Source organism: Camelina sativa, chromosome 7 (genome assembly GCF_030686135.1).
Source record: "Camelina sativa cultivar CO46 ecotype springtype chromosome 7, ASM3068613v1".
NCBI classification, from domain to species: domain Eukaryota; kingdom Viridiplantae; phylum Streptophyta; class Magnoliopsida; order Brassicales; family Brassicaceae; genus Camelina; species Camelina sativa.
The window spans coordinates 23,112,552-23,140,064 of record NC_141886.1 but is presented as its reverse complement, the minus strand read 5'-3'; the positions used below and the strand labels follow the sequence as shown (position 1 = coordinate 23,140,064).

The window sequence follows — 27,513 nt, the reverse complement described above, 5'->3', positions numbered from 1 at the left end:
ACTTAGAGTGATGCTTGGAACAGGGGGAGCAATGCGTGCTGTACTCTTTTTCCTTCACCGTGGTTTTGTCCCATTGGGTTTTCCTGGTAAGGTTTTAATGAGGCAGCACCCCCAAGCGTATTGCATCGATCCCTTAGCATCGGCACAGTTATGATATCCAAGGGGGAGTGTTATAAAGCACTGGATAGTAGACTCCATAACCGGCCATGTATGGTCCATATGCGTTTAGTGTTTACGGCCCATCGGCCATAGGCCCATTGGCCCTATTCTTTTTCCTAGTCGGTTTTGTACCCTACACTATATATATGTAACCTCAAGTCATTCATGAATAAGAATAAGAAGAGATTCTACACTTTGAATCCTCTCGTTTTACAGCATGGTTATGTTAGTACAAGTCAGCCAAGAAAAATAAAAAAGGCGTGACAGAAATAAACCCTATCGGATTTCATGATTGTGTCAATCGTCACTTGTCTCGTCTTCCAAAATTTCAGCACGGCAGAGAGGGCAATTATTACTCCAACATAACCACTCATTGATGCAATCATCCAAGAAACGAGTAATCAATTCAACCTCAATCACAATCAATAGGAACAATCAAGAGATCTGAATATCTAGTATATATAAAAATTTCAGTTCAATTGTACTAAAAGAAAATAGATAGGCTTATATTACAACTCGGCCTAGAAAAAAAAAACAAAACAAAGGCAATTAAAAACCCCATCGTTTTTCCATGACTTTTTGTTTTGGAGTAGCGTCAAACGTCTACCAGTCTTCGTCTTCCATAAGTTCAGCACGGCAAAGAGGGCACTGATTACTCCAACATAACCACTCATTGATGCAATGACTATGAAACACATGCGAACAATTTGGCATTAAGAATAAGTATTGTTCCTCCTCCAAGCAAATAGCGCATGTTTCCATCTCTGGTTCCTCGACTATTTGTGGGGATAATGTGACGTCAAGGGAGATGTACAATGGCCCTGGAACTTTCTCGGCTTCGGAAGCAATCTTGTAAGAGAGAAATCTGCATAAGTCGGGATCTGGAAGGGTTGGAAAGAGGAGAGGATAAATTTTATGGTCATCAAAGCTAAGGATATTGTTCAAAAGGAGGTGAGGGGTTGGGAACGGAGGCAGAGGAGTGCTTGAATCTAAAGTGACCATGTTTTTACGCATTACTCTGATCTCCACAGTGTTAGATGAAGATTTACGTGTAACACATTCATCAATACACACGAGTTCTTCAATCTCACTCATTTTTTTTTTTTGGAATTTGTGGAGAGTACAAAAAGAAAACTTGATAGACCTAAAGGAAATAAGAAGGATTTAATAATAATAAACGATGAGAGTGTGTCCATATTTATACCAAAACCAAAAACGTGTTAAGAAAAACAAAACCTAAAGCAGAGAGGAAATTTTATATTTCCTTTTATTTTGTTGTGCACATAGAAGTTTTATACTTCTTTTCTGTTATTTTGATAATAATTATCCATGCGACATTTTTTTTTCGCTTTTTATTATATTCTATTTTTAGCTGAATTTTAAATCTTCTTTATATGGAGAAAGGTTACGTGCTGCACAAGTATAAGAACGTAGCTGCTTCTTTCTAGCTTGTTGGAGTACGAGAGTTAGATCGATCATAATTTTATTTCTCTTGTTTCTCAGGGTTGAACCGGATTAAAAAAACATTTTGTCGCTTACGCTATGCTTCTTTTAAACAAACGAGTCAGTGCGAGCGAGAGGTACACAAAGAGACTGAGAGCTAGACAGTAAAGCGTTTATGAATATGAAATTATTGAACCATGCATGTTTCAGATCTGACATACATCATCTGCCCTAGAAGTTTCAAATCCCTTGCAAAGACTACAGAACGAAGTTGTACTTATGTGGGCATCGATGACAGACTAGTGCCATGGCAAATTTTCAATATTCATATGTAACTTTGACCACAGCGAGATTAAAATCTTGGCAATTATAGTGAGTTAAGAGTTTCTCTTCTCAACATAGTTATTCAGGCAAATGGATCGGAAAAATACAACACAATTTTTTGAAATTAGTTAACTAATAAAATACTCTTTGTAGAATTTCCTAGCTCTCCCGTTAACAGCATACAATATATGTATGTATATAGTATAATAAAAAGCTTATAGGTTTTCTGATGTCAAGATGCTCAATCTTATAAAGGGAATCGATTTGTTCCACATCTTCTACTGTAGAAGTTCTACATATAATTAAACTAATAGAAAATACTAATCTTTGAGAGAAATATTAGCTCATAATGTTAAAACCATATTATTTAATTTTCATTGTAGATAATGTCATGCTTTTATTACAATTCCACCGAAATAATCAACCAAAATACATTTATAAATTTTAAAATTTAATGAATCACGTGGTAATCATCTAGATAATATGTGAAATTGTATCAAATCATTTCTAATCCTAATATAGATAATTCTAGACACTGATTGCCACGTGAGCCTTAACTTTACCCCAGGACCAAACCTGATAATCTATCAACCAACTTTAGAGTTAGTTGTGTAAGAGATACGGTGATGCAAGAATAATTGTTGTTGGTGGAGGATTTAGCACCCACAAATCAACCTAAACCAAAAATAAACTGATTAATTCTGAAGAACAATTAAATTAGGGATTTTTCTTTTGGGCCAGTTAAACGGGTTTATAAGCGGAAGCCCGAAGAAGCCAACCGACCAACCTCTGAAACCGTATCCGAGTCTGATCTGATCATCAAAAAGGGAAATTTAACTTATATTTAGTACGAGATTTAAAGAAAATATACTTATCTTGTAAATTAGACATTCATATAAATAGAGGAATTCCTCCTCCATATAAAACAACGAGCAATTAATACAAGAGAAACCTAACTTGTTCCTCGAGAGATCCTAATCTCCTATTGTAATTTGAGCTTTGATCAAGTTTTCAAGAGAGAATGTTAAGAGAATTTGTTTCCCTTTTCAAACAAATTCATTGTGTGAATCCTAGATTCAACAATTGTGAAATGTGATAAAGAAGAAAAAAAACTTTTTTAAACAAAAAATAATCCAAGAAAACCGAGTAATTAACTCAACCGGAGCTAGGGAAAACTTAAACAGAGCTAGTCAGGAACGATCATGAATTCTGAAAATCTAGTGTATATGAAAATTCCAATTCAACAGTAGTACTATAAGCAAATAGATTGGTTATATTACTACAAGTCAGCCAAGAAAAATAAAAAAGGTGTGACAAGATAAACCCTATCGTTTTTCATGACTTTGTTTCGGAGTAGCATAAGGATGGTGTCGTCATAATTTGGCATTAAGAATAAGTTTTGTGCCTCCTCCAAGCAAATAGCGCATGTTTCCATCTCTGTTCCTCGAATATTTTTGGGGATAATGTGACGTCAAGGGAGATGTACAATGGTCCTGGAACTTTCTCTGCTTAGGAAGCAATCTCGTAAGAGAATTCTGCATAAGTCGGGATCTGGGAGGGTTGGATAGAGGAGAGGATACAGTTTGTGGTGATCAAAGCTAAGGATGTTGTTCAAAAGGAGGTGAGGGGTTGGGAACGGAGGCAGAGGAGTGCTTGAATCTAAAGTGACCATGTTTTTACGCATTACTCTGATCTCCACAGTGTTAGATGAAGATTTGCGTGTAACACATTCATCAATACACACGAGTTCTTAAATCTCACTCATTTTTTTTTTTTGGAATTTGTGGAGAGTACAAAAAGAAAACGTGATAGACCTAAAGATAATAATAAACGATGAGAGTGTGTCCATATTTATATGAAAACCAATCATAAAATCATAAAAGACCTTATTTCCTAGAGTATGTAACTTTGTTTATAAAAGCCTAATGGATAGAAGGTTAACCCGGAAGTTTATGAAGCTCAAACTTGAAAACCTTATTACCTAGGGGTCCTTTCTCGGGCCAATACTTCTGAACTCTATATAAGCCTCTGTATGAATATTCCTTTTCTCCTTGAATCTTGGAACCAATGATCAGTCTGACAGGTTGTTGTTCTCTCATACTGTTAGCTAAGGCAAGGTTGCCTCTTTCCATTTTCTGGTCTCTTGCTTGCAAATATTTTTATTTCAAGTAATCACCTTGACCACAGTAAGTAACAACAAGATCAGAACTAAATGAATCCTTGAAGGGAGCACCATCTGAAATAACCACACTTGTAGCCATGTATAAACCATCGACAATCATAAAATCAATCCCTCCTGAGACGTTGAAGTGGAGACCTATCATTTTGAGCTCTAATTTGTATTTGAATGCATCCCCAACTTCAACTCCAGGGACTGTACCAATCCTGTTTTCTCTCTGTTTCTCCATATGTAGAAGCTTGCCCTCGAATAAACTTTCAGAAATCTTCGGTTCAATTTGGGCATACAGTTGATGTGGACTTACGAGAGGAACTAAAATGAATACTAGGGATCACCAATTTGGGTGGTATGAGCTCTTATTTGGGCATCCCTGAGAGCCTAGGAGGCTCAAAAACAAAAGTTTTTTCATTTGTCCAGGATCGATTGCAAAAACGAACAGGTGGATGGCCTGCCCGGTTGTTGTCTAGGGGGGGAAAAGAGGTAATGATCAAATCAGTAGAGACTGCCGTCCCTACCTTTGTCATGTCATGCTTTCGTCTCCCAAAAACGGTCACACGGAAACTCACTAGCGCGGTTTCCAATTTTTGATAGAGTGCTTCCGGAGACACACGAGGGCTACACTGGTTAGCCTGGGATAAGTTATGTGCTGATAAGCTGGGTGGAGGTTTGGGTTTCCGGTGTTTGGATTATTTTAACACCGCTTTGTTAGCTAAACAACTTTGGCGGTTGATCACAGCTCCAGATTCATTATTTTCTCAGGTTTTAAAAGGTCGGTACTATAGGCATTCCAACCCTTTGGATCTAATCAAATCTTATTCGCCATCTTATGGATGGCTAAGTATGGTGTCTGCTTGCTCTCTGGTAAACAAAGGACTCATTAAACGAGTAGGATCCGGTGACTCCATTTTAGTATGGTTAGATCCCTGGATCCCTGCTCAACCCCCGAGACCAGCATTACGTTCGGGATTGCCCATTGATCCCATGCTTAGAGTTGTAAACTTTATTGACAGGAGTTCACATTAATGGAATCTGACTTTATTGTCCACTTTCAAGCCGGAAGATTTGCCATTATGTCTGCTTTACCTATTGGCAAACCAGATTCACCGGATAGGTTGGGTTGGCATTTGAAAAAGACTGGTCTATACACAGTTAAATCTGGGTATAATGCTTTACGTCAGAACCAGGCAGTCTCTGCATCTGCTTTTGGCCCTAACATTATTCCTTTACAGGCGTTTGTCTGGCAGATTCGGTGTCCACCAAAAATTAGACATTTTTTTATGGCAAGCAATTACAGGTTGTATGGCGACTACAGCTAATCTGCGGCGACGCGGCATGACCTGTGATCTTGACTGTGGCCGTTGTGGTGGATCTGAGGAAACAATCAATCATGCTCTATTTTTATGCCCTCCAGTTTGGCAGGTCTGGGCTCTGTTCTCCTTCCCGACATCCCCAGACTGCTTTCCTTCATAATATGTCTATGCAAACATGGACTATTTATTTTGGAGATCCCAGCAGAATCCTTCAGCGGATATCTTCCCATGGATTCTATGGTATATTTGGAAGGCCAGGAATGATAATTTTTTTAGCAATTTGGACTCCAACCCGCTAGCAATTTTACCGCTAGCTGAAGAGGAAGCAAAACTTTGGTTCTCGGCACAAGCGGATACAGTAGAAATCTCTCATCAGAATGGGTCTCATCCCACTACTGGTCCTATGCTTACGGAAATGGCTCCAGCCAACAGATACGGGAACAGTTCCCGATGCTATGTGGACGGGTCTTGGAAGGTGACTGACCAGTATACAGGTCGAGGATGGTATTGCATTTCCCCTTAGGGGGAATCTCCCACTATGGGTGCATCTAACCTTCGCTGTAGCTTGTCGCCCCTCCATGCAGAAGCGGAAGCTCTAATCTGGGCAATGCGCTGTATGATTGGTGCGAACATTGAAAATGTTGTTTTTTTTCACAGACTGTTCTGATTTGGTGAAGATGGTGTCTTCGCTATCCGAGTGGCCTGCTTTCAAGACATATTTGGACGAGATTGAGGCAGACAAGGAGGAGTTCCTATCCTTTGCACTAACCCAAGTCCCCCGAACACAGAATAGTAATGCAGACAAGCTGGCACGGCGTGATAGAACCGAGCCACATCAAATTACCTTTGTAAACGTTTTTTCCTATCAATTGGCTCATTTGTACCTGCTGTCAAAAAAAAAATGTAGTCTAATAAAAGCTTATATAGGTTTATGATGTCAAGATACTCAATCTTATAGATAGAATCGATTTGTTCCACACATTCAAATTAAAATACTCATCAATCTTTAAGAGAATCGATTTCTTCAGCTGAAACTATATTTCTTCATAACGTTAAAACCAGATTTATTATTTTTTTAGTGTAGAGGATGGCATGCTTCTATAACAATTCCAATGAAATCATCAACCAGACTACATTATTAGATGATCTCTATATATGAAAATTCCAATTCTGTAATTGTACATAAGAAAAGAGATTGGCAATTGAATCTCAACTTGTTATATTATAAGTCGGCTAAGAAACCTATCCTTACTGTGTTTCGGAGTCTTGTAGGGGGATGGTCGTCACTCGTCTTCCATAATTTCAGCACGGCAGAGAGGGCAATGATTACTCCAACATAACTACTCACTGATACAATAATCATGAAACACATGCGAACAATTTGGCATCTCGTCTAAGTCTTGTGACTCTAAGCTAGTGATCCTAAAGCGATCACCTTCTTTAGAGTTGTGTGTTGTTGATTCGTAAAAGGTACGCACAAGAGGCTATAGCAAACTTAAACCGAGCTAATTTAAATCGAGATATTTGAAATTTTAGTATAAATGAAAATTCAAATTCCATAATTGTACAAAAGAAAAGAGATCGGCGATGAATCTCAACTTGATTATACAGTATTGTAATTCGGCTAAAAAACAAAGGCTTGGCATATCTTATTATATAAACGTTAGGCTTGACATATTTTATTATATAAACCTTAGTTTTGAAAGTTAGTTATTTATATAGTCGCAACATGTGTCAAGTATATCGATTATATTTTGACATGTGTAAAAAGAATTTTTATTTAATAATTATTAGAAATATTAAAAAATCCTAAAAGTAAAAGGATTAGAATTAAATTATAAAACCAAAAGTATATAATTATATAAAAGCAAAAGTAATCTATTATATCACTAATTTTAATAGGAAAGTTATCTATTAAATTACTAATTTCAATAGAAAAATATATGCAATTAATAAGAAAAATATGTGCAATTAATAAGGAAAATATTTGCAACTTAATTGCAATTATTATTTATTATAATCATGTAGTAAAAAGAAATTTATACAGAAAAGTGATTAAAGTATAAAAAGGTTTAGTGTGGTAAAATTAGTAATGCTGAAAAAAAGTGTTAAAATTAGTTATTAACATAATATAAGAAAAATAAGATAATCAAAATCATAAAATAATGTAATTTCCTTAAGTTTTTCAATCGGTGAATGATTTGATAACATATTCAATAGTATATCTTATTATATAAACCTTGGTTATCAAAGTTAGTAACTCACCTGATCGTGACACGTGTTAGTTTTAACGATTACAAATCAAAGTTAAAAACTCACCAGATCGTGACACATGTCAATTTTAACAATTAGTTAGTAACTCATTAGATCGTGACACATGTCAATTTTAACGATCAGAAATTATAGTTTTCAAGTTTGGGAAAACAAAGCAAAAGATAATTGTAATCTTATTATATTTAAAAAAAACACTAAGATAAATATACTATGTGTCATCCATATATGGTCGTATAATTATACTATATAACCTAAAACATTAAATTTTATGTCTTTGTTTGCACAAAAAAAAAAAATATATGTCTCTATGGTTAACCAATTTCGGACACTGAGTATTGCATCAAGATTTGTGAAGGCAGTCTTAGGAAAAAAGCTTTAATTGAAGTTTGAACTAATATTTTTATTATATCAAAAATCTTATTATATAAAGTTAGATTTTCAAATTAGTCATTAACATGATCATGACACGTGTCAAATACATTGATGAGATGTTGACACGTGTCAAAAATGATTATTTCTCAAAACAATTAATTAAGAAAATAACATTAAATCTAGATAAAATTTACATCTTTATATCTAAACAAAATTTCTAAATCAAAAAGGAAAATTAACAAAACTAATTTATTTTCCATTGTATGTTACTTATATTATACGTGTTTTTTCAATAAAATTTTGACATGTACAAACAAAAAAGTAATTCACTAAGCATGTATATTATTATTAATAAATAAATAGTGAATAACAAATTTAAAAAGAACAACATAAGTTATGTCAAATTTTTTTTTTTTTTGAAACATAATAGGACAGCTAATTAAGAAAGTAACATTATATTTACATAACATTACATGTTTATATCAAAAGCTTTGATCTTTGATTTTTTTTTTATATATATAATTTTGCCGATCTATTGTGTGGGTCTTTAATTTGTGCAGGTTTTTCAATGGAAGCTATCAGATGCAATGAAATGAAATTGAAGTATATAATGCCCGCTAATTTAATCGAGGATGGAGACACTGATGGAGGTTCCAAAACTGATTCTATAGTTAGTTTGGAAGATAAGTCGGTGGTAGATGTTTCTGGTCAAACTTTAGAGTTGTCTTTTCTAAATAATGTTGATGATTCTGGTAATGAAACAAGAGCTGTTTGATCGATTAATTGAGAAGCGGTTTCAAATTTGGGAAGTTGGAACGATATACCATTTTAAAATTGGTTTCAAACTGGATTTATGTAGTTTTCGATCGGATTAGGTTTGTAAACCGTTTAAACTAGGTATATGGAAAAATATATAAGAACTTTTGATTTGATTCAGGTAAAAATAAGTTGAAAACTTATGATTCGAGAATATTTGAGATGAGGTCATAGCTTTCAGTTGTGATATGTCTATATTTTGTCTCTCCTTAGCATATATTTTTTTATCATTCATTTAGCTAGGATAACTCATTGGTTTGCATCATTTTCTAGTCTTTTCTTTGCATTTTGCATGTCAAGGTAGTTCTTGCATCATCCTTGCATACATTGTGCATTTTGGAGTATTTCAGTTATTTAGGAGACGTTGGAAGCCATTCTCGTATGAGCCACTCTCCCCCGCCACGCACTCCAACTTGTCTGATCGAGCCATGCTCCCCCGCCACGCACTCCAGCTTGTCTGATCGAGCCATGCTCCCCCGCCACGCACTCCAGCTTGTCTGATCGAGCCATGCTCCCCCGCCACACACTCCAGCTTGTCTGATCGAGCCACGCTCCCCAGCGCGTCCATCCGAGCCATGATGACATTGCATTCCATTCGACGCGCACGGACTCGATCAGACATGTCGGGAAGAAAGACGTTTGGTTTCACACGCTTCAGGAGATTACCGAACCGACGCTTACCTTGTCGTTTTAAGTTTTATGGCTTTCCATGTTGGACTACTATATATACATTTTGTTAAGTCTTTGCTGAGACATCCTATCTTTTATCTCGTTTTCGTTTTCTTCTTTTCCTACAGGTTTTACCTAGCCACCATATACGTTCTGAGACTTGTAATCCGACACCTTGGAGTTTATTCAGTATTTTCATTTGATTTCTTGTACAAACTTGTTCTTCTCATTTCTATCTATCTACTATGCTTTGTTCAATGTTTTCTGGATTTGTATTGTTGATGATGATTTTCGGATCTGAGTAGGGTAGTAGTTCTTGAGGATGGGATAGATTAGGTGGAGGATCTTAGGATGTAGGGTGTTTAAGCTTTGATTTGTATGATTCCCTTCTGGACTAGTGTTAGAATTACTAATTTTTCTCTGATCAATTGGAACTAGGTTTTAGACATTTCCGCACCCAAAAGGTGTTCGATGAAACGTCTGAGCAACTAGTGCCAGAGACTTACGTTCCTAGCCTAAGAGATTAGTTGTCTAGGATGTTTATTGACGTGAATGAACTTGTTTGTCATGCCATGCTTGATCATGTTTCTCTAGCGAGAGCTAGGTTTCGAAGTGGTTGAGTTTGAGTAGCTTTTGTCAAGAGATTGGATTAGCTAAGAAGAGATGTTCATTGTTTAGGGATTGTTTGCTTGTGACATGTTAAACACCCTATAGACTAGGATACTCCACCGACATCAATTACTCCCATCCTTAGGACCTCTTTCTTTCTGATTTTTATTACATTCCTGAGACTGTTTCGTTTCTTGCTTTTTAGTTCATGCTTAGACTCGTTTTTGTTTTCATTCATTTTCGCTTCTTGTCATACATTTTCGCTTCTAGTTCTAGAACACATTTCCGTTTTGCATTCTGATCATTCTAGGATTGTTAGATAAAAACACTCTTTTGAATTGGCTTGACTTGTGAAATCTTGATTGCATCTTGATTGCTAGCAACATCCCATTTGGATTGACACCTTAAGTACTACAACACATAAGGTTAATTGAACCTGCTAGGATACACAAAAATCTTATTATCAATTTGGCGTCGTTGCCATTTGGGATTCGTTTTGCTACATTTATGATTTCAAGTTTTGCAAGATTAAGGTCTTTTACACTCATCATTCTGAGTACTGACTTGTTTTGGTTGTCTGCTTGTTTGTTTTGCATCTCAGGAACCTGTTGATTGTTGCATGCACACCAGATCAAGAGAGCATCAGAATCTCCTTCCTGTTATCGACGACATCAACCGGTTACAAAGACCACGACAAACTCGTCAACTTACTGATCATCCCTTACCCGTCACAATGGAACAGCCGAATGGAAAACATCTGGGACCGCAAAACATTGGTGTTGGGGATGCATCGAACACTCATACTCAGCGTGCTGGAATCGTCCCTCCCGCCATGCAGAACAACAACTTCGAAATCAAGAGTGGTCTGATCTCCATGATCCAAGGAAACAAATTTCACGGGTTGCCTATGGAGGATCCACTCGACCACTTAGACGAGTTCGACCGTCTGTGCAGTCTCACCAAGATCAACGGCGTGAGTGAGGATGGTTACAAGTTGCGCCTCTTCCCATTCTTGTTGGGAGACAAAGCTCATCAATGGGAGAAAAACCTTCCCAAAGGATCAATCACCACCTGGGAAGGTTGCAAGAAAGCATTCTTGGCCAAGTTCTTCTCCAACTCCAGAACAGCCCGTCTCAGGAATGAGATTTCTAGCTTTATTCAGAAGAGCTCAGAATCATTATGCGAAGCTTGGGAGCGCTTCAAGGGTTACCACAGCCAGTGTCCGCACCATGGATTCAGCAACGAGTCACTGCTGAGCACTCTTTACCGTGGTGTCCTTCCAAAGATACGCATGCTGCTTGACACTGCTTCTTACGGTAACTTCCTGAACAAGGACGTAGATGAAGGTTGGCAACTGGTTGAGAATCTCGTCCAGTCTGAATGCAACTACAACAAAGATTATGACCGCACAGTTAGAGGTGACGCCAGTTCTGAGGAGAAGTACAAGAAAGACCTCAACAACGTCAATGAGAAGCTCGACCGTATCCTGCTAAGTCAGCAGAGGAGTGTCCACTTTGTATCTGAGGATGACCATTTCAAGGTTCCAGATGGGGAGGGTGAGCAGACTGAGGAGATCAGCTATGTCCAGAATCAGGGTGGGTACAACAAAGGTTACAACCAATACAAGGCAAACCCCAATTTGTCTTACCAAAGTAAGAATGTTGCTAATCCAAAAGATCAGGTGTACCCGCCTCAACAACAACAGCAAGGTCAACAAAAGCCTTTCGTGCCTTACAATCAGGGATTCGCGCCCAAGCAATGGTTCCAACAGGGTTACCAAACTCTCTCAGGACCACCGCTAGGATTCCGCTCTCAACCAGTTTAGCCTACTCCAGCCCCAGATCAAGAAATGAAGCAAATGATGCAACAACTTCTTCAGGGTCAAGCTAGCAGTTCTATGGATACTGCTAAGAATTTTGCTGACCTTAGTCAGAGAATGGAATGTTCTTACAATGACCTGAACGTCAAATTTGAAGCTCTGAACTCGAAGATAAGCTATATGGAAGGCCAATCTGCCTCTACTTCTGCACCAAAGTCTGGCCAATTCCCAAGGAAAGCTGTTCAGAACCCCAAGGAGTTTGCAAATGCAATTACGCTGAGAAGTGGGAAAACATTGCCTCCCAGACAAGGAGTTCCAGACGTGATTGAGGACAATGAAGAATTAGATGGGGAGGATTTTGTTCAGAAAGACGCTCAGATGGAGAACCCAGTTGAAGCAGTCAAAGATCCAATCGAGCCAGTGAAGCAGTCCGAACCTGAAGTTGTTAAGGAACAGGTTGTTTCTGAAGACAAACCTGTGAGATTCATCCCTCCACTATACAAGCCTCCTCTACCATTCCCAGTGAGGTTCAAGAAGCAGCTTACTGAGAAGTACAAAGCCTTTTTCGAAAAACAAGTCAAGGAGATTGAGTTGAGGATGTCATTGCTGGATACATTCGCACTTGTTCCTCACTACCAGAAATTCCTCAAGGACTTAGTGATGGAGAGATCACAAGAGGTTCAAGGCATGGTGGTACTAAGTCTTGAGTGCAGTGCAATCATCCAGAAAAAGATTGTACCCAAGAAGCTCAAAGATCCTGGATCATTCACTCTACCTTGCTCCCTTGGACCTATTTCTTTTGACAGGTGCCTATGTGATATTGGCGCTTCAGTTAATCTGATGCCACTCTCTGTTGCTACGAGGTTGGGTTTTACAAAGTTCAAGGTTTGCGACATCTCTCTCATCCTTGCAGACAGATCAATGAGACTTCTAAATGGTATTTTAGAAGACTTACCCGTTAGGATCCGAGACGTGGAAGTACCAACCGACTTTGTGGTTCTGGAGATGGATGAAGAACCAAAAGATCCGCTGATCTTAGGAAGACCGTTCCTGGCGACTGCTGGAGCCATCATTGATGTCAGAAATGGCAAGATTGATCTTAATATGGGCGACGACTTCACCATGAAGTTTGACATCAAGGATACTTTGAAGAAGCCGACAATAGGAGGACAAGTCTTCTACATTGAAGAGATGGATAAGTTGGCTGATGAGTTGTTGGAGGAACTAGCTGAAGAGGACCATCTCAAAACTACTCTAACCAAGGATGGAGAAGAAGGGTTCCTGCATGGGGAGACCACTTGTTACAAGAATATGCTATACTCCCACAGAGAGACAGACGAATCAGAGGAGTTCGGTCGAATCAGACGAATCAGACATATCTGACGCAGGGGAGGTATGTGTAGTTGAGACAGAGAGTTTAGAACGTGAAACCTTCCACTCGACCGACGTCAAGACCCGACTCGCACCACCGGTCAAACCGCACTCGACCGTGACCGCTCCTGACGCCCATGCTGACGACTGGTCGGAACTGAAAGCTCCGAAGGTAGAACTCAAAACTCTCCCTTCCGGACTCAGGTACGTTTTTCTGGGAACCAATTCTACTTATCCTGTCAAAGTGAATGCTAGGTTGAGTGATGATGAATTGAGGATGCTAGTAACTGAGCTTAAGAAATATAGAAAGGCTATAGGTTATTCTTTAGATGATATCAAGGGAATCTCACCTAGTCTTTCCACACATAGGATCAATCTTGAAAATGAGTCTTATGCTAGCATTGAACCCCAAAGGAGATTGAATGCTAACCTGAAGGAAGTAGTAAAGAAAGAAATTCTAAAACTGCTTAATGCTGGAGTTATCTATCCTATCTCTGATAGTACATGGGTATCTCCAGTGGACTGTGTACCTAAAAAGGGAGGAATCACTGTCATCAAAAATGAAAAAAATGAGCTAATCCCAACTAGGACCATCACAGGACATAGGATGTGCATTGATTATAGGAAGTTGAATGTTGTTTCTAGGAAAGATCATTTCCCTTTGCCTTTCATTGATCAAATGTTAGAAAGATTAGCCAGTCATCCCTACTACTGTTTCCTTGATGGGTATAGTGGATTCTTCCAAATCCCTATCCACCCAAATGATCAGGAAAAGACAATCTTTACTTGTCTTTATGGCACTTTTGCCTACAGACGCATGCCATTTGGTTTGTGCAATGCTCCAGCCACCTTTCAGAGGTGTATGACTTCGATTTTCTCATATTTGATTGAGGAGTCAGTGGAAGTGTTTATAGATGATTTCTCTGTATACGGTTCCACTTTCTCCTCTTGTTTGTTAAATCTTTGCAGGGTATTGACGTGATGTGAGGAGACGAACCTAGTGCTGAACTGGGAGAAATGCCACTTCATGGTAGAAGAAGGGATCGTTCTGGGACACAAGTTTTCTGAGAAAGGAATTGAGGTTGACAAAGCTAAGATTGAGTTCATGGTTAAGCTTCAACCACCTAAGACATTGAAGGACATCAGAAGCTTTCTGGGACATGCTGGGTTTTACAGGAGATTCATCAAAAACTTCTCAAAAATTGCAAGACCATTGACAAGGTTGCTGTGCAAGGAGGTTGAGTTCGAATTTGATGCAGCATGTTTGGAAGCTTTCAGCAAGATCAAGGAGGCCTTGGTTTCCGCACCCATAGTACAAGCTCCGAACAAGGATCATCCGTGTGAGATTATGTGTGATGCTTCAGACTTCGCAGTTGTAGCAGTTCTGGGACAGCGTACTGACAAGAAGCTTCATGTCATCAACTATGCAAGTCGCACCTTAGACGAGACCCAAGGAAGGTATGCGACCACAGAGAAGAAACTCTTAGCAGTTGTGTTTGCATTCGAAAAATTCAGGGGTTATCTTGTGGGTTCGAAGGTCATTGTGTATACCGATCATGCTGCTCTGAGACATATCTATTCGAAGAAGGATACCAAGTCGAGACTTTTGAGGTGGATTCTGCTACTTTAGGAGTTTGACATGGAGATTGTTGACAAGAAAGGTATAGAAAATGGAGTCGCGGACCACCTGTCAAGAATGAGGATTGAAGATGCGATTCCCATAGATGATTCAATGCCTGAGGAACAACTTCTGGTCGCCCAGGTTTGTGAGCAGATGCATGACACAGAGCTTGACAACCTCAGAATCAGATGCATGGCGATCACTTCTGAGACTACACCATGGTATGCAGATGTCGTGAATTACAAGATTTGTGGAGAGGTTCCTGATGACATGGATCCCTACAGGAAGAAGAAGCTTTTCAGAGAGGTCAATCACTACTTCTGGGATGAGCCCTATCTGTACAAAAGAGGTTCTGACGGTCTATTTAGAAGATGCATAGCAGAATGGGAAGTGCAGGGAGTGCTTGAGCATTGTCACGGTTCCGTCTATGGAGGTCACTTCGCCACATTCAAGACAGCTCAGAAAGTTCTTCAAGCAGGTCTTTGGTGGCCAACCTTGTTCAAAGACGCTCACAACTTCATCACCAAGTGTGACGCTTGTCAGAGGATGGGCAACATCACAAGGAGAAACGAGATGCCCCAGAATCCGATCCTGGAAGTGAAGATATTTGATGTTTGGGGGATAGACTTCATGGGACCATTCAACCCCCATCTAATGGGAATGTCTATATTCCGATGGCAGTTGATTACATTTCTAAGTGGGTTGAAGCCATTGTCAATCCTACCGATGATCACAAGGTAGTTCTGAAGCTATTCAAGAGCATAATATTTCCAAGGTATAGGATACCTAGAGCAGTGATCAGCGATGGTGGAACTCATTTCATCAACAAAGTGTTTGAGAGTATGCTGAGAAAGTATGGGGTCAAGCACAAGGTATCTACTGCGTATCACCCTCAGACCAGCAGACAGGTTGAAGTCTCAAATAAGCAGATCAAAGGTATCTTGTCAAGGATTGTTGGGGTTTTGAAGGAAGATTGGTTTGTCAAGCTGGACGAGACTCTCTGGGCGTACAGAACAACTTACAAAATGCCGATAGGAAGAACACCATTTCAGTTGGTCTATGGTAAAGCATGTCACCTCCCTGTTGAGGTTGAGTACAAGGCGCTCTGGGCTATTAAGTTGCTGAACTTGGATATTGACACAGCTCAGGCTAAAAGAACTCTTGACATCCATGAGTTGGAAGAAATAAGACTTGATGCTTGTGAGAGTTCAAGGATCTACAAGGAAAGGACAAAGAATTTTCATGACAAGAAGATTATTGTCAAGGAGCTCAAGGCTGAGGATCAAGTTTTGCTTTTCAACTCCAAACTTAAGTTATTTCCTGGAAAACTTAACTCTAGGTGGTCTGGACCTTTTGACGTCAAGGAAGTTCTGCCATTCAGAGTCATCACTCTTCTGAACAAGGATGGTAGCGAATTCACTGTAAATGGCCAGAGAGTCAAGAAACCTCCACAAGCATAAAAAGCTGAAAAGTCAAGCTAGGGACTTTAAAAAAGCTCACTTGGGAGGAAGTCCCAAAGTTATCACTGTAAATATTTGTTAGGATCTTTGTGTTTTTGATTTTTGTTTTTAGTTTTCTGGTGTTCAGGAATCTGCAGAATGGAGTATGGGCAAAAAAAAAAGAAGGTGAAATTATAAGTCAAAAGAAGACGCTGCGACGCAACCTAGAGAGTTCAACCACCACCGTGCGTTCTCAACCATCGTCGACTCGAGCAAGGTTCAACCGACAGCGTGGAATCAGACTCGAACCATCCTGAGAGTTTCATCACTCTGCACTCGTTCGAGCCACGCCTTCGCTGTCACGCTCGAGCCAATCTCACTCCGCACATGCTCCAACTACCACGCTCGAGCCACTCACGCCAACACCCGATCAAGCCTCTCTCTCGAGCCACACACGAAGTCTCCATCGAGCCAACTCGTCAGAGAACACTCTCTCCAGTTACCTCCTCAGCACGTCAATCTTCATATGTGTCATAGGAGTGTCAGCCTTCACCTGCTCCTTCACACCACTCGTCACACGAGTCTAGGGAGAGACAGAGACACGGTTCGCGAGGTTCCAGAGCCTCCTCAAGTCGTCGATCAGTGCGTCGTTCTGCAGCTCGAGATGAGCATGAGGTTGAGGTTGAGCAGCGAGATGAAGCTCAGGGTGATTATCAGAGCATGCCCGGGGTTGAGCAGCAGATCGAACATCAAGGTGATTATCAGCCTACCGAGGTGGTTTTGTTGGTATCGGACCATGGTGAGTCCATAGTCAATGACATGCAGTGTGACGAGCAGCCGAACATGTATCAGAACACGCAAGTGGTTGAGCAGCACATCGACCAACCAGCTGAGGCCACTCCTGCGGATCCGGAACAAGGTGAAGGACAAAGTCAATATAACGCTCCTCCTTAGGCGAGCACCGACTCTTTTTTATACTATTGAGGTACTCCTACCTTCCCTTGTATATACCATTTCATTCCTGCATTGTTTCTGTTGTGATTCTTAAATCCTCCTGCAATTTTTTCTTACACAGGAGACTGTGTAATTTAAGTTTGGGGAGGGTTTCAGATGATGTATCTAATGTTGTGTCTTGTGATTCTTATTTCAAATTTTTGCATCATATCATGTTTGAGTATGCATCCATATATTTGCATAGAAAAACCATAAAAATTTGAAAAATTTCGAAATTTTCCATTTCCACAAAAAAACAGAGTGTTCATGTAGTTTACACTTGCATATTAGGATTGAGTCTAGTGTTATTTATATAGGATTGTTACATTTAGCATAGGGGTTGATGATGATTGTAACATTGGTAGCATGCTGGATTCAATAGGATAAGATCAAAGCCCTTGTTATTAGTTCTTTAATGCATGTTGATTGAATTTGAAAATGTAAGATTGAAGCATGTTTTGAATTGACGTCATTCCCTATCTATCTGAACCTGATCCTGACTTGCAATTATCTTGTTATGCATTGAAGTTGAACTCATGGATACCATATACATACTTGGAACAGTTCCCCGCACCATTAACCAACCGTTCTTTCAAGCCAATTGTATTCTTGAGTGTCAGGCCTTTTCCGAGTTGAGCTTGTTCGAAAGTGTTAGGTTCTAACCGACAAGAGTAGGATCTTGTGTAGTTCTAGTTCGCGTTATCCGGACTAGTAGGACTAGGTGAGAACTCGATTTTGGGTCTTGGGTATGGATTTGTGCAGAAAAGTGAAGAGTAAAAAGAAAGTAAAGGGTAGAAATTCTTTAGGAGGGGATGCGTTTTTAAGGTTTACAAGTCTAGTAAAGGATTTGGATTGAGCAAAATAATGAGTTATTGGTTCTGGGCATAAAATGAAAAGATTAGACAAAGAAAAGAATGTAAAATGTTTAAGATGTCTAGAGTCCTTAGAAGAAAAGAAAAAGAACCTTACTGATAATAAAGATTTCCCAATCCGCTAGAATGATAAGAAGTGGACTCCTCGTAAGACCAAGTGTAAAGAATGAAAGAATGGGTTTGAGATGAAGTTTCTGATGAAGGGTAGAGATAGGACCAACTTCGGTTTGGAATGTTCTTTGGGTATCAGTTGGTTTCAACCTTTAGCCTTCTCCTAAGCTCAACTCCCTTTCGTGAGAGAACCTTGTTCTGTATTGATAAAACCTTTTGAGAGGGAGACCATCTTTGCCTCTGACCTTTTACCCTAGCCAAATGAGTTCAATGACGTTGCTTAGCTTGATTCACGGTTCTTTGTTAATGAATGTTAAAGGGAGTGGTTGATAGGATTGCATGTGTAGATCAGAGAAATAAAGTTCCTTCACAATGCTAGGGAGTGGTTGATAGGATTGCATGTGTAGATCATAGAACTAAAAACAAGGACTTTGACTCTAACTATTTTATTTAGCATGTTTTAGGTTCTGAGACCCCATCTTCACACCTCTCTTCCATACTCTATTCTTGATTGTTTGCTTGAGGGCAAACACATAATAAGTTTGGGGGAGTTGATATGTCTATATTTTGTCTCTCCTTACCATATATTTATCATTCATTTAGTTAAGATATCTCATTGGTTTGCATCATTTTCTAGTCTTTTCTTTGCATTTTGCATGTCTATGTAGTTCTTGCATCATCCTTGCATACATTGTGCATTTTGGAGTATTTCAGGTGTTTAGGAGACTTTGGAAGCCATTCTCGTCCGAGCCACTCTCCCCCGCGACGTACTCCAGCTTGCCTGATCGATACATGCTCCCCCGCCACGCACTCCAGCTTGTCTGATCGAGCCATGCTCCCCCGCCACACACTCCAGCTTTTCTGATCGAGCCATGCTCTCCCGCCATGCACTCCATCTTGTCTGATCGAGCCATTCTCCCCCGCCACGCTCCCCAGCGCGTCCATCCGAGCCATGATGACATTGCATTCCATTCGACGCGCACGGACTCGATCAGACATGTCGGGAAGAAAGACGTTTGGTTTCACATGCTTCAGGAGATTACCGAACCGACGCTTTACCTTGTCGTTTTCAGTTTTAGGGTTTTCCATGTTGGACTACTATATATACATTTTGTTAAGTCTTTGCTGAGACATCCTATCTTTTATCTCGTTTTCGTTTTGTTCTTTTCCTAGAGGTTTTACCTAGCCACCATATACGTTCTAAGACTTGTAATCCGACACCTTGGAGTTTATTTAGTATTTTCATTTAATTTCTTGTACAAACTTGTTCTTCTCATTTCTATTTATCTACTATGCTTTGTTCAATGTTTTCTGGATTTGTATTGTTGATGATGATTTTCGGATCTGAGTAGTGTAGTAGTTCTTGAGGATGGGATAGATTAGGTGGAGGATCTTAGGATGTAAGGGTGTTTAAGCTTTGATTTGTATGATTCCCTTCTGGACTAGTGTTAGAATTACTAGTTTTTCTCTGATCAATTGGAACTAGGTTTTAGACATTTCCGCACCCAAAAGGTGTTCGATGAAACGTCTGACCAACTAGTGCCAGAGACTTACGTTCCTAGCCTAAGAGATTAGTTGTCTAGGATGTTTGTTGACGTGAATGAACTTGTTTGTCATGCCATGCTTGATCATGTTTCTCTAGCGAGAGCTAGGTTTGGAAGTGGTTGAGTTTGAGTAGCTTCTGTCAAGAGATTGGATTACCTAAGAAGAGATGTTCATTGTTTAGGGATTGTTTGCTTGTGACATGTTAAACACTCTATAGACTAGGATACTCCACCGACATCAATTACTCCTATCCTTAGGACCTCTTTCTTTCTGATTTTTATTACATTTTTGAGACTGTTTCGTTTCTTGCTTTTTAGTTCATGCTTAGACTCGTTTTTGTTTTCATTCATTTTCGCTTCTTGTCATACATTCTCGCTTCTAGTTCTAGAACACATTTCCGTTTTGCATTCTGATCATTCTAGGAATGTTAGATAAAAATACTCTTTTGAATTGGCTTAACTTGTGAAATCTTGATTGCATCCTGATTGCTAGCAACATCCCATTTGGATTGACACCTTAAGTACTACAACGCATAATGTTAATTGAACTTGCTAGGATACACAAAAATCTTAGTATCAAGTTGTTTTGGTACAATTGGATAATTCTGAAGAGTAAATAGGTCGTTGATCCTTAACGTGATTATGATATATGTCATGTTTCGGATTGTATATAAAGTTTCTATTTTGTATATCTGAATTATCTAAGACTTTATATATACCATCCTGATTATAATTTTCAAATTTTTATTTTTATTATATTATATTAACTTTCTTTCAGTTTCTCAACTTTTATTGGGTTAGTCATAAAATAATTGTATTCGAGTAGATAACTTTCACGAGGTGTTCATCTAAAATATTTTTGGAGTAAAAAAAACTTCATGGTTAAAGAAATTATGTCACGTAACAATTTTAGTAATTATAAGAGCTATAATTATGCCAAATGAAAGTAAAACAACATAAAATTTGTTTGATTTGTTTAAAAGACATTTTATAGGTGATGATAAAGAGCATACTTTAACAATAAAATAATTTTGGGTGTAAGAACATTTTTAATGGTAAAATATAGAGTAAATTGTACGTGGTTACTTATTAGATGTTGCTTTGATGAATTTTTTGCATGTAAAATATTTTGTGAATAAGTTGTGAAACTTTTTTGAAATTTGAACAATAATAAAATTTTAATGATGAGTATTTGGCAAAAGTTTTAATGGGACATAATTTGGCTTTAGATTATTGTAATAATTGTTATAATATATAAAAAAATATAAATATAAATAAATGTATGAAGGTAGATACAAATATTCTCTAAGTTAAATTATTTACATATTTATTTTAGGAAATAAATTTTTTTTATATATTTTCAAAAAATTGTTGAAGGTTTAGGATTTATTTTCTTCAACAATCTTTAAACTCTCACATCGTGCGGGCCTTTATCTAGTCTTATTATATAAAGTTGGATTTTAAAAGTTAGTCATTAACAAGATTTTGACATGTGTACAATTATCAATCTCAGATTTTGACATGTGTAAAATTTAATATTTAATATAAGGAATTTGATTACAGCAAAAATAAAATATTTTGTTTTAAAATATTAATAATGTAAAAAGATAATTATCAAAACTTGCAGAATTTTTTAAAAAATACATTTTTTAAAATAAGATATAAGGAGATTATATATATATATTTCATAAAATTCAAAATTATAATATTATTTACTTATTTTTAATTTTAAGTTATTAATTCTACAAAAAAATATAGAAAAAATTATTATGGAAAATATACAGTTAACTATTAATTCTAAATTGTGTAAATACTCACTTCTATATAAACATAGATCGTCTCATATTTAAATATTTTATTCAAACAAAATATTGCTTACAACTTTGTTTAATTGGGAAATTATTTTTAATGGTAAGGTAAATTTTTCTTATTTTTTTAAACCAAATTTTCTCCTACTTTATTCTTTTTCAGTTGGGAATAGGTAAGAATAATATGTTGACCCAACAAAAAATATTATTATATGCGTCTTCTTTTCCTAATACTGTATCTTAAAATTATTGTAGTAATTTTAGATTATTTTATTTAATATATATTTTCATCTATGAATTATTTGTGATTCATATATTACCTTGCTTATAATTTTCTGTTGTTTCTTTAATTATGCCAAATTATTTTTTTTCTAATTTCTCAACCTTGATTGATTGGTCATAAACCTAATGGATGGATAAAATAGGCTAATCAAACACAAGATTACAACAAACATAGATAGATAGATTGGAAAAACATAAATCGTTGTTGATAGATCCATAGGACCTCAAAGACTCTGACACCCTGGTTTGTGCAAAGGTTTAAAAGAATTGATTCCGCCACATATGTCACACAAATGTACTTTTTTGTTTTTTTTTGTGAAGTGACCTCAGTGCAGTGGCCAATGATAAGTCCTTAATGCACATGGCACCATCACACCATAGATCGAGTCCTGCTCCCTACGAATGTAGGGATTTGGCTAATGGGCTGGCCTGTTATGGCCCAATGGTTAACAAAAAAAACGGAAAAGATCATTTGTTGATTTGTAGGGTAGACGTAACAAACTGGCCATCGAATATGGATGGATCCATATGCCTGGAATAGATGTAGAGCCCACTTAGAAAGGTGGGCACATAGAATGAGAGTGAACATCGGCTCACTAAGCAAGGTGGCGGTTTAGGCGTTACAAAGACAGAAGCTACATCATGGTGTGTCAAAGACACTTCCACGAATACATTGGGAAATTTAACATTAGTTACTATCAAAAGATATTGTGACCTTAGAAAAAGGTTTTTACTTTCATAGGTTGTCGGAGCAATCCATTTTGAGATAGCAAAAAGATGTGAACATGTTTTCTCCACATAGGAGGAGGGCAGAGCCGAGGTTCTCTCTATGGTGGAGAAGGTTGGATACAAGGTTATCTCCCCAAGAGAGGAAGGTGGAGGAGGTTGGACGCAAGGTTATCTCCCCAAGGGAGGAAGGTGGAGCCAATGTTCTCTCCATGGTGGAGGAGGTTGGATCCAAGGTTCTCTCAATAAGGGATGAGGGCGGAGCCGAGATTTTCTCCATGGTGGTCATACATTATTGTGGTGATACATCATTGATTAGTATATTATGTAATATATTTTTTATTCAAAATGTTTTTTGAGCCACAATTTTTGTAATAAAAAAATTATGCATAAGTAAAAGTAAAATAGTTGGCTTAATGTGTTCATATTGACATTTTTTAGGTGGTGATAAAGAATATATTTGTAACATAGAGTATATTTAAGTGTTAAAAATAAATTTTTAATAGTAACATACATAAAATATTTAATAAATGAATATAAATCAGTGCATTATAAAAAAAATTATAAATAACATACAACTAATTTTAGTATATTTTGTTAAATTTAATTTAAGTTATAAAATTTAAAACCCGTACATCGGGCGGGTATTTATCTAGTTATCATATAAACCTTGGTTTTCAAAGTTAGTAACTCATGTGATCGTGACAGTGTCAATTTTAACAATTAAATATTTTGTCATGTGTTATACAAAAACTTTATTTTAACATATTTTTAAATGATAAGAAATTAAAAAAAAATTAAAATTAAGAAATATTAAAGATAATTCCTATATATATATATATATATATATATATAAAAATAATTTGCCAGCTACTTGAAGTAGACGCCAACACATAGCCACACATACAAACAATATAAATGTCTTGTTAACTACATGAACTATTGTCATCACATAAAGACATTAATTTTATTTTATTTTATTTTATTTTTTAAACCCACACTCCATTTTGCAATACAATTTCTTTGTATATATTACAATAGTTCACGTATCTGGTGTTAATACGCGGGCATAATTATGAAACGATATAGGGTTTATATATTTCTTATATCTGTGTTAATACGCGGGCATAATCTAGTAATATATAAACCCTATATCGTTTCTTCGTGACGTTGTTTTGGAGTAGTGTAGGGATGCTAGTCTTCCATAATTACAGCACGGCAGAGAGGGCAATGGTTAGTCCTACATAACCACTCATGCATACAATAATCATGAAACACATGCGAACAATTTGGCATATTTTCTAAGTCTTGTGACTCCTCGAACAAATATCGCATGTTTCCATGTCGGGTTCCTCGAATATCTCTGGCCTTAACGTGATGTCAAAGGAGATGTATAATGGCCCTGGAACTCGTTTGGCTTCGGAAGCAATCTCGAAGGAGAGATTACTGCATAAGTTGCGATCTGGGAGGGTTGGATAGAGGAGAAGATTCATGTAGTCTTCATCAAAGCTAACGACGTTGGTCAAAAGGAGGTGAGGAGTTGGGAACGGACGAGGAGGAGTAGTGTCTGACCCTAAAGTGATCACGTTTCTACGCGTTACTCTGATCTCTACCGTGTTCGATGTAGATTTGCGGATAACCTTGCATCAATACACACGAGTTCTTCAATCTCACTCATTATTTGAAATTAGTGGAGAATACAAAGACAAACAAAAAAAAACTCTGGATTCAGATTCAGTGTCTCGTCTATATATATATATATTAGGGTATGCAAACGAAAACGTGTTTAGAGAAACCTAAACAAAAAAGGAATTGAAGTTTAATATTTCTTTTTTCCTTAACATAATAATAAACTTTTCATGCGCATTTTTGTTTTTCTTTTTGCTTAATTTCAAATTTCCTTTCTTTTTTGGAAAATAATAGTTTCCTGTTTATTTAAAGCTGTTGAGAAAATATGAACCCAAATTATTTATGCTACCACTCGATTTAACTCGTTAACTAATATATTAACTAAATAAATAATTTGGAGATTGAGTTAATGAGTTTGAGAGAGTGTTCATCATTTGATTTCTAATGTTGCTCAGGTCTTTTTTGAGCTGTATCCTCATCTGTGATCTGAAGTGCCAGGATTGAAGCTCGAGAGAGGGAAAAAAAAAAAAAAAAAACTGTTTTGTCCTAATATTACAACAGGTGACTTGTTTCGGTTCGTTACAACTGATTAAAGATAGAGATGACTACAATAATTACTAGTTATGTCGGCTGATTTAAGAGCTCAGTGAAACCACATATTTAGAGTGGCGTCTCTGAACCAAGAATGTGGCAGTTCCACAATCACTCAATAATATATTTGCTACATGTGGACTACTGAAGAAGCTTGTTGCAAGTTCCAACGCCAATGGCTGCAGCGAGATGCCAACCAGCGTGAATGAATGGTGTGTCAGGGAAAAGATCATCAGCTATGAACAATGCTCCGCCCAACAACGAGGACATCTTGTGTACATCATAAGCCATTTTCAAATCTGGATCCTCTAAGGCTCGTTTCGCAAATGCTACCTGAGTCAAACAAAAGTTGAGAGAGATTTGGTTATAATTTGCATCAACTGAGATTTTTAGTTACATGGAGTGAAAAAGTTGAGATTTCTTAGCACCTCCATCATTCCAGTGTGAACAGCTGATACCACGAGAGGCTGGAACGGTAAAGCCAAAGCTGATGCAGCCATCAAGAACTTTGGATTCTCTTCTCTAAGAGCCCTCGTTAGACACTGTCAAATATACAACAAATAGTAAGTAGAATAGAACATCCCCAAGATTTGAGGTACCATTACTAGTACCAATATTGGTATAGGCAAAAATTTAAAGACTTACTACTGTGGCTGTAGCTATCATTGTGTAATCAGCCCATCTAAGGTACTTCCTCAACTTCCCTCTTGAAGAATGATACAAACTCGATGCGATTCCAACTCCGATTAAGGAGTTTGCATACACTTTCATGTTCAGGTTTTTCCTATACAGTCACATATACCTTGCATATTCAGTTATCGTTTCAAAGAACATAAAACTGTATACAGATAGACACAAGAAAGGATGATTACCTCGGTGTCTGCATACCGAGGAAAATGAAAGGGATCGATGTGATCACATTAGCAGCTGTTTCTAAGATACTCCGATCACCTGTCAACAAAGTCGGATATCATAATGAATAACCAAAGGATCAAGATACAACACACAGAGATGCAAAGAGATAAAAGACGAAAACAAGATGTAAGGAATTGAGTAACGTTTCTCAGAATTTACCGTGGATGCAACAATGTATGGGTCTTAAGCACGGAGGTCTTTGTTGCCAGACACGTCTACAGAAAGATAAAAGAAGAACACTGAATCAAACACCTTTTAATTTCCAGATACAATGATCAAAAAGCTATATAAAAGAACCATTGAACTTACTCAATGAATAGTCTCTGCTTAGTTCGTGCATCAGCGGACTCAAAGCCAGAGACTTGACCAATACTCTCAAATCCAAAAGGAGAATGAGACACAACACGAACCCCATGGATACCCTCAAGGGCTTTGCTCGTCTTCGATACGCTTTGAGGGCTCATAAGGGAGTGATTCAATATATCAAAGACCCACCAGACCAAAAAAATCTTCTTTTGCTAGCCAGCAATAATTTACTTGCTGGTCTAGCCTGGCTTTGGTTCTGTTTTCTTCAGCTGCTACTCTAACCACCAGAACATAAATCATAAGGGACATTGAGAAATAAACATTAATCAATTCAACCAATAAATCTAAAAAATCTAAGTTTTTTTTTTTTTTTGGTTGCCAGATTGAAAAATTAGTTAGGTACAAGTCGTTTGAAGATTCTGTTAACCTAAACTTAGATTTTGCTTCACTGTGAAAAAAAACAACCCAGAAATTGTTCAGTTTCAAAATCAAATTCATAGGGTTTAACACTAACTGTGAATCCAATTCATCCAAAATTGATCTCGCAAGCATGCAGGTGCAGCTATAGATTCTCAAATTCAATCTTATAATCGTTACGTTTTAAAACGAATTAAGCTAACCCGGAGAATCAAAAGACTCGATTTGAAATCGTAAATACAGACAGTGAGATAAGCACTATGAATATACGAGATTTTAGTAGAGAACTACTAACCTTGTGATGTTGTGATGGTAACTACACAAAGAGATCGGAGTTGAACCTTAAGCGATGAAGATAAAGAAAAAATATAATAATGGAAGTAACAAAGATATTAAAGAGTTTTGGAAAAGGAGAAGAAGAAAAGGAAACACAGCGACAGAGACAGAGATGATGATGAGTCACTCACGAATCTTCTGGTTTAATCCGGTTCTGTTTCTTCTCTACTTATATGGGCTGAATATGGTTTGAGCCCAATGTTGCTACCCTACGGGCTTAATTACTCTTGTCTTTTTGTCACTAATTCGGTCTAATTTAATGACAATTATGTTTAAAGATTTTTTGAAATGACAGAGAACTTTGGTAACTCTAAATAATATTGGTGGTGGTGCAGTATCCTTTTGATATAGGTCACTTATCTTTCAGAGTTAAAAGTCTAAATGGTTACACTTCAACTATACTAGCATAAGTCTTCATCTACATTTATGTTCGGGTGTGTGTATCGTATATGTCTTCGTCATTTCATTGTGCTATGTCTTGATCTACATTAATGTTCCCTTCATATACATAAAACAAAACAAAAAAATAATTGAATTTACCATGAATGTTGATAACTTATTAAGTACCTATAAAATAG

General features: G+C 37.4%; 2 protein-coding genes, 1 non-coding gene and 1 pseudogene across 3 annotated transcripts; all 4 read right to left on the bottom strand.

The window, feature by feature from the left end:
• Positions 1-762: 762 nt before the first annotated feature.
• Positions 763-1,254, bottom strand: LOC104704813 (RING-H2 finger protein ATL48-like). Its single transcript, XM_010420843.1, has one exon. It carries the CDS (start codon positions 1,252-1,254, stop codon positions 763-765), a length of 492 nt encoding a protein of 163 aa, XP_010419145.1.
• Positions 1,255-11,284: 10,030 nt separating this feature from the next.
• On the bottom strand, positions 11,285-11,391 carry LOC147941597 (small nucleolar RNA R71). The gene has a single exon (XR_015562930.1). It is a non-coding gene; the product is annotated as a small nucleolar RNA R71 (small nucleolar RNA).
• Positions 11,392-23,935: 12,544 nt separating this feature from the next.
• On the bottom strand, positions 23,936-24,419 carry LOC104701746 (uncharacterized; annotated as a pseudogene).
• Positions 24,420-24,892: 473 nt separating this feature from the next.
• On the bottom strand, positions 24,893-27,080 carry LOC104701745 (uncharacterized). Its single transcript, XM_010417485.3, has 7 exons — positions 26,895-27,080; positions 26,186-26,459; positions 26,036-26,091; positions 25,834-25,912; positions 25,607-25,745; positions 25,390-25,503; positions 24,893-25,294 (listed from the first exon to the last, which is right to left on the bottom strand). Exons 2-7 carry the CDS (start codon positions 26,338-26,340, stop codon positions 25,103-25,105), a joined length of 735 nt encoding a protein of 244 aa, XP_010415787.1. The 5' UTR covers positions 26,341-26,459; positions 26,895-27,080; the 3' UTR covers positions 24,893-25,102.
• Between the last annotated feature and the right edge of the window lie 433 nt (positions 27,081-27,513).

What these genes read in the sequence shown, in the direction of transcription:
- LOC104704813 (XM_010420843.1), bottom strand. Translation starts at nt 1,254, where the DNA reads ATGAGTGAGATTGAAGAACTCGTGTGTATTGATGAATGTGTTACACGT.
- LOC104701745 (XM_010417485.3), bottom strand. Translation starts at nt 26,340, where the DNA reads ATGAGCCCTCAAAGCGTATCGAAGACGAGCAAAGCCCTTGAGGGTATC. An exon ending in CATACATTGTTGCATCCACG is followed by an intron (nt 25,913 to 26,035) that starts GTAAATTCTGAG and finishes CTTTGTTGACAG; the next exon opens with GTGATCGGAGTATCTTAGAA. An exon ending in CTCGGTATGCAGACACCGAG is followed by an intron (nt 25,746 to 25,833) that starts GTAATCATCCTT and finishes GTGACTGTATAG; the next exon opens with GAAAAACCTGAACATGAAAG.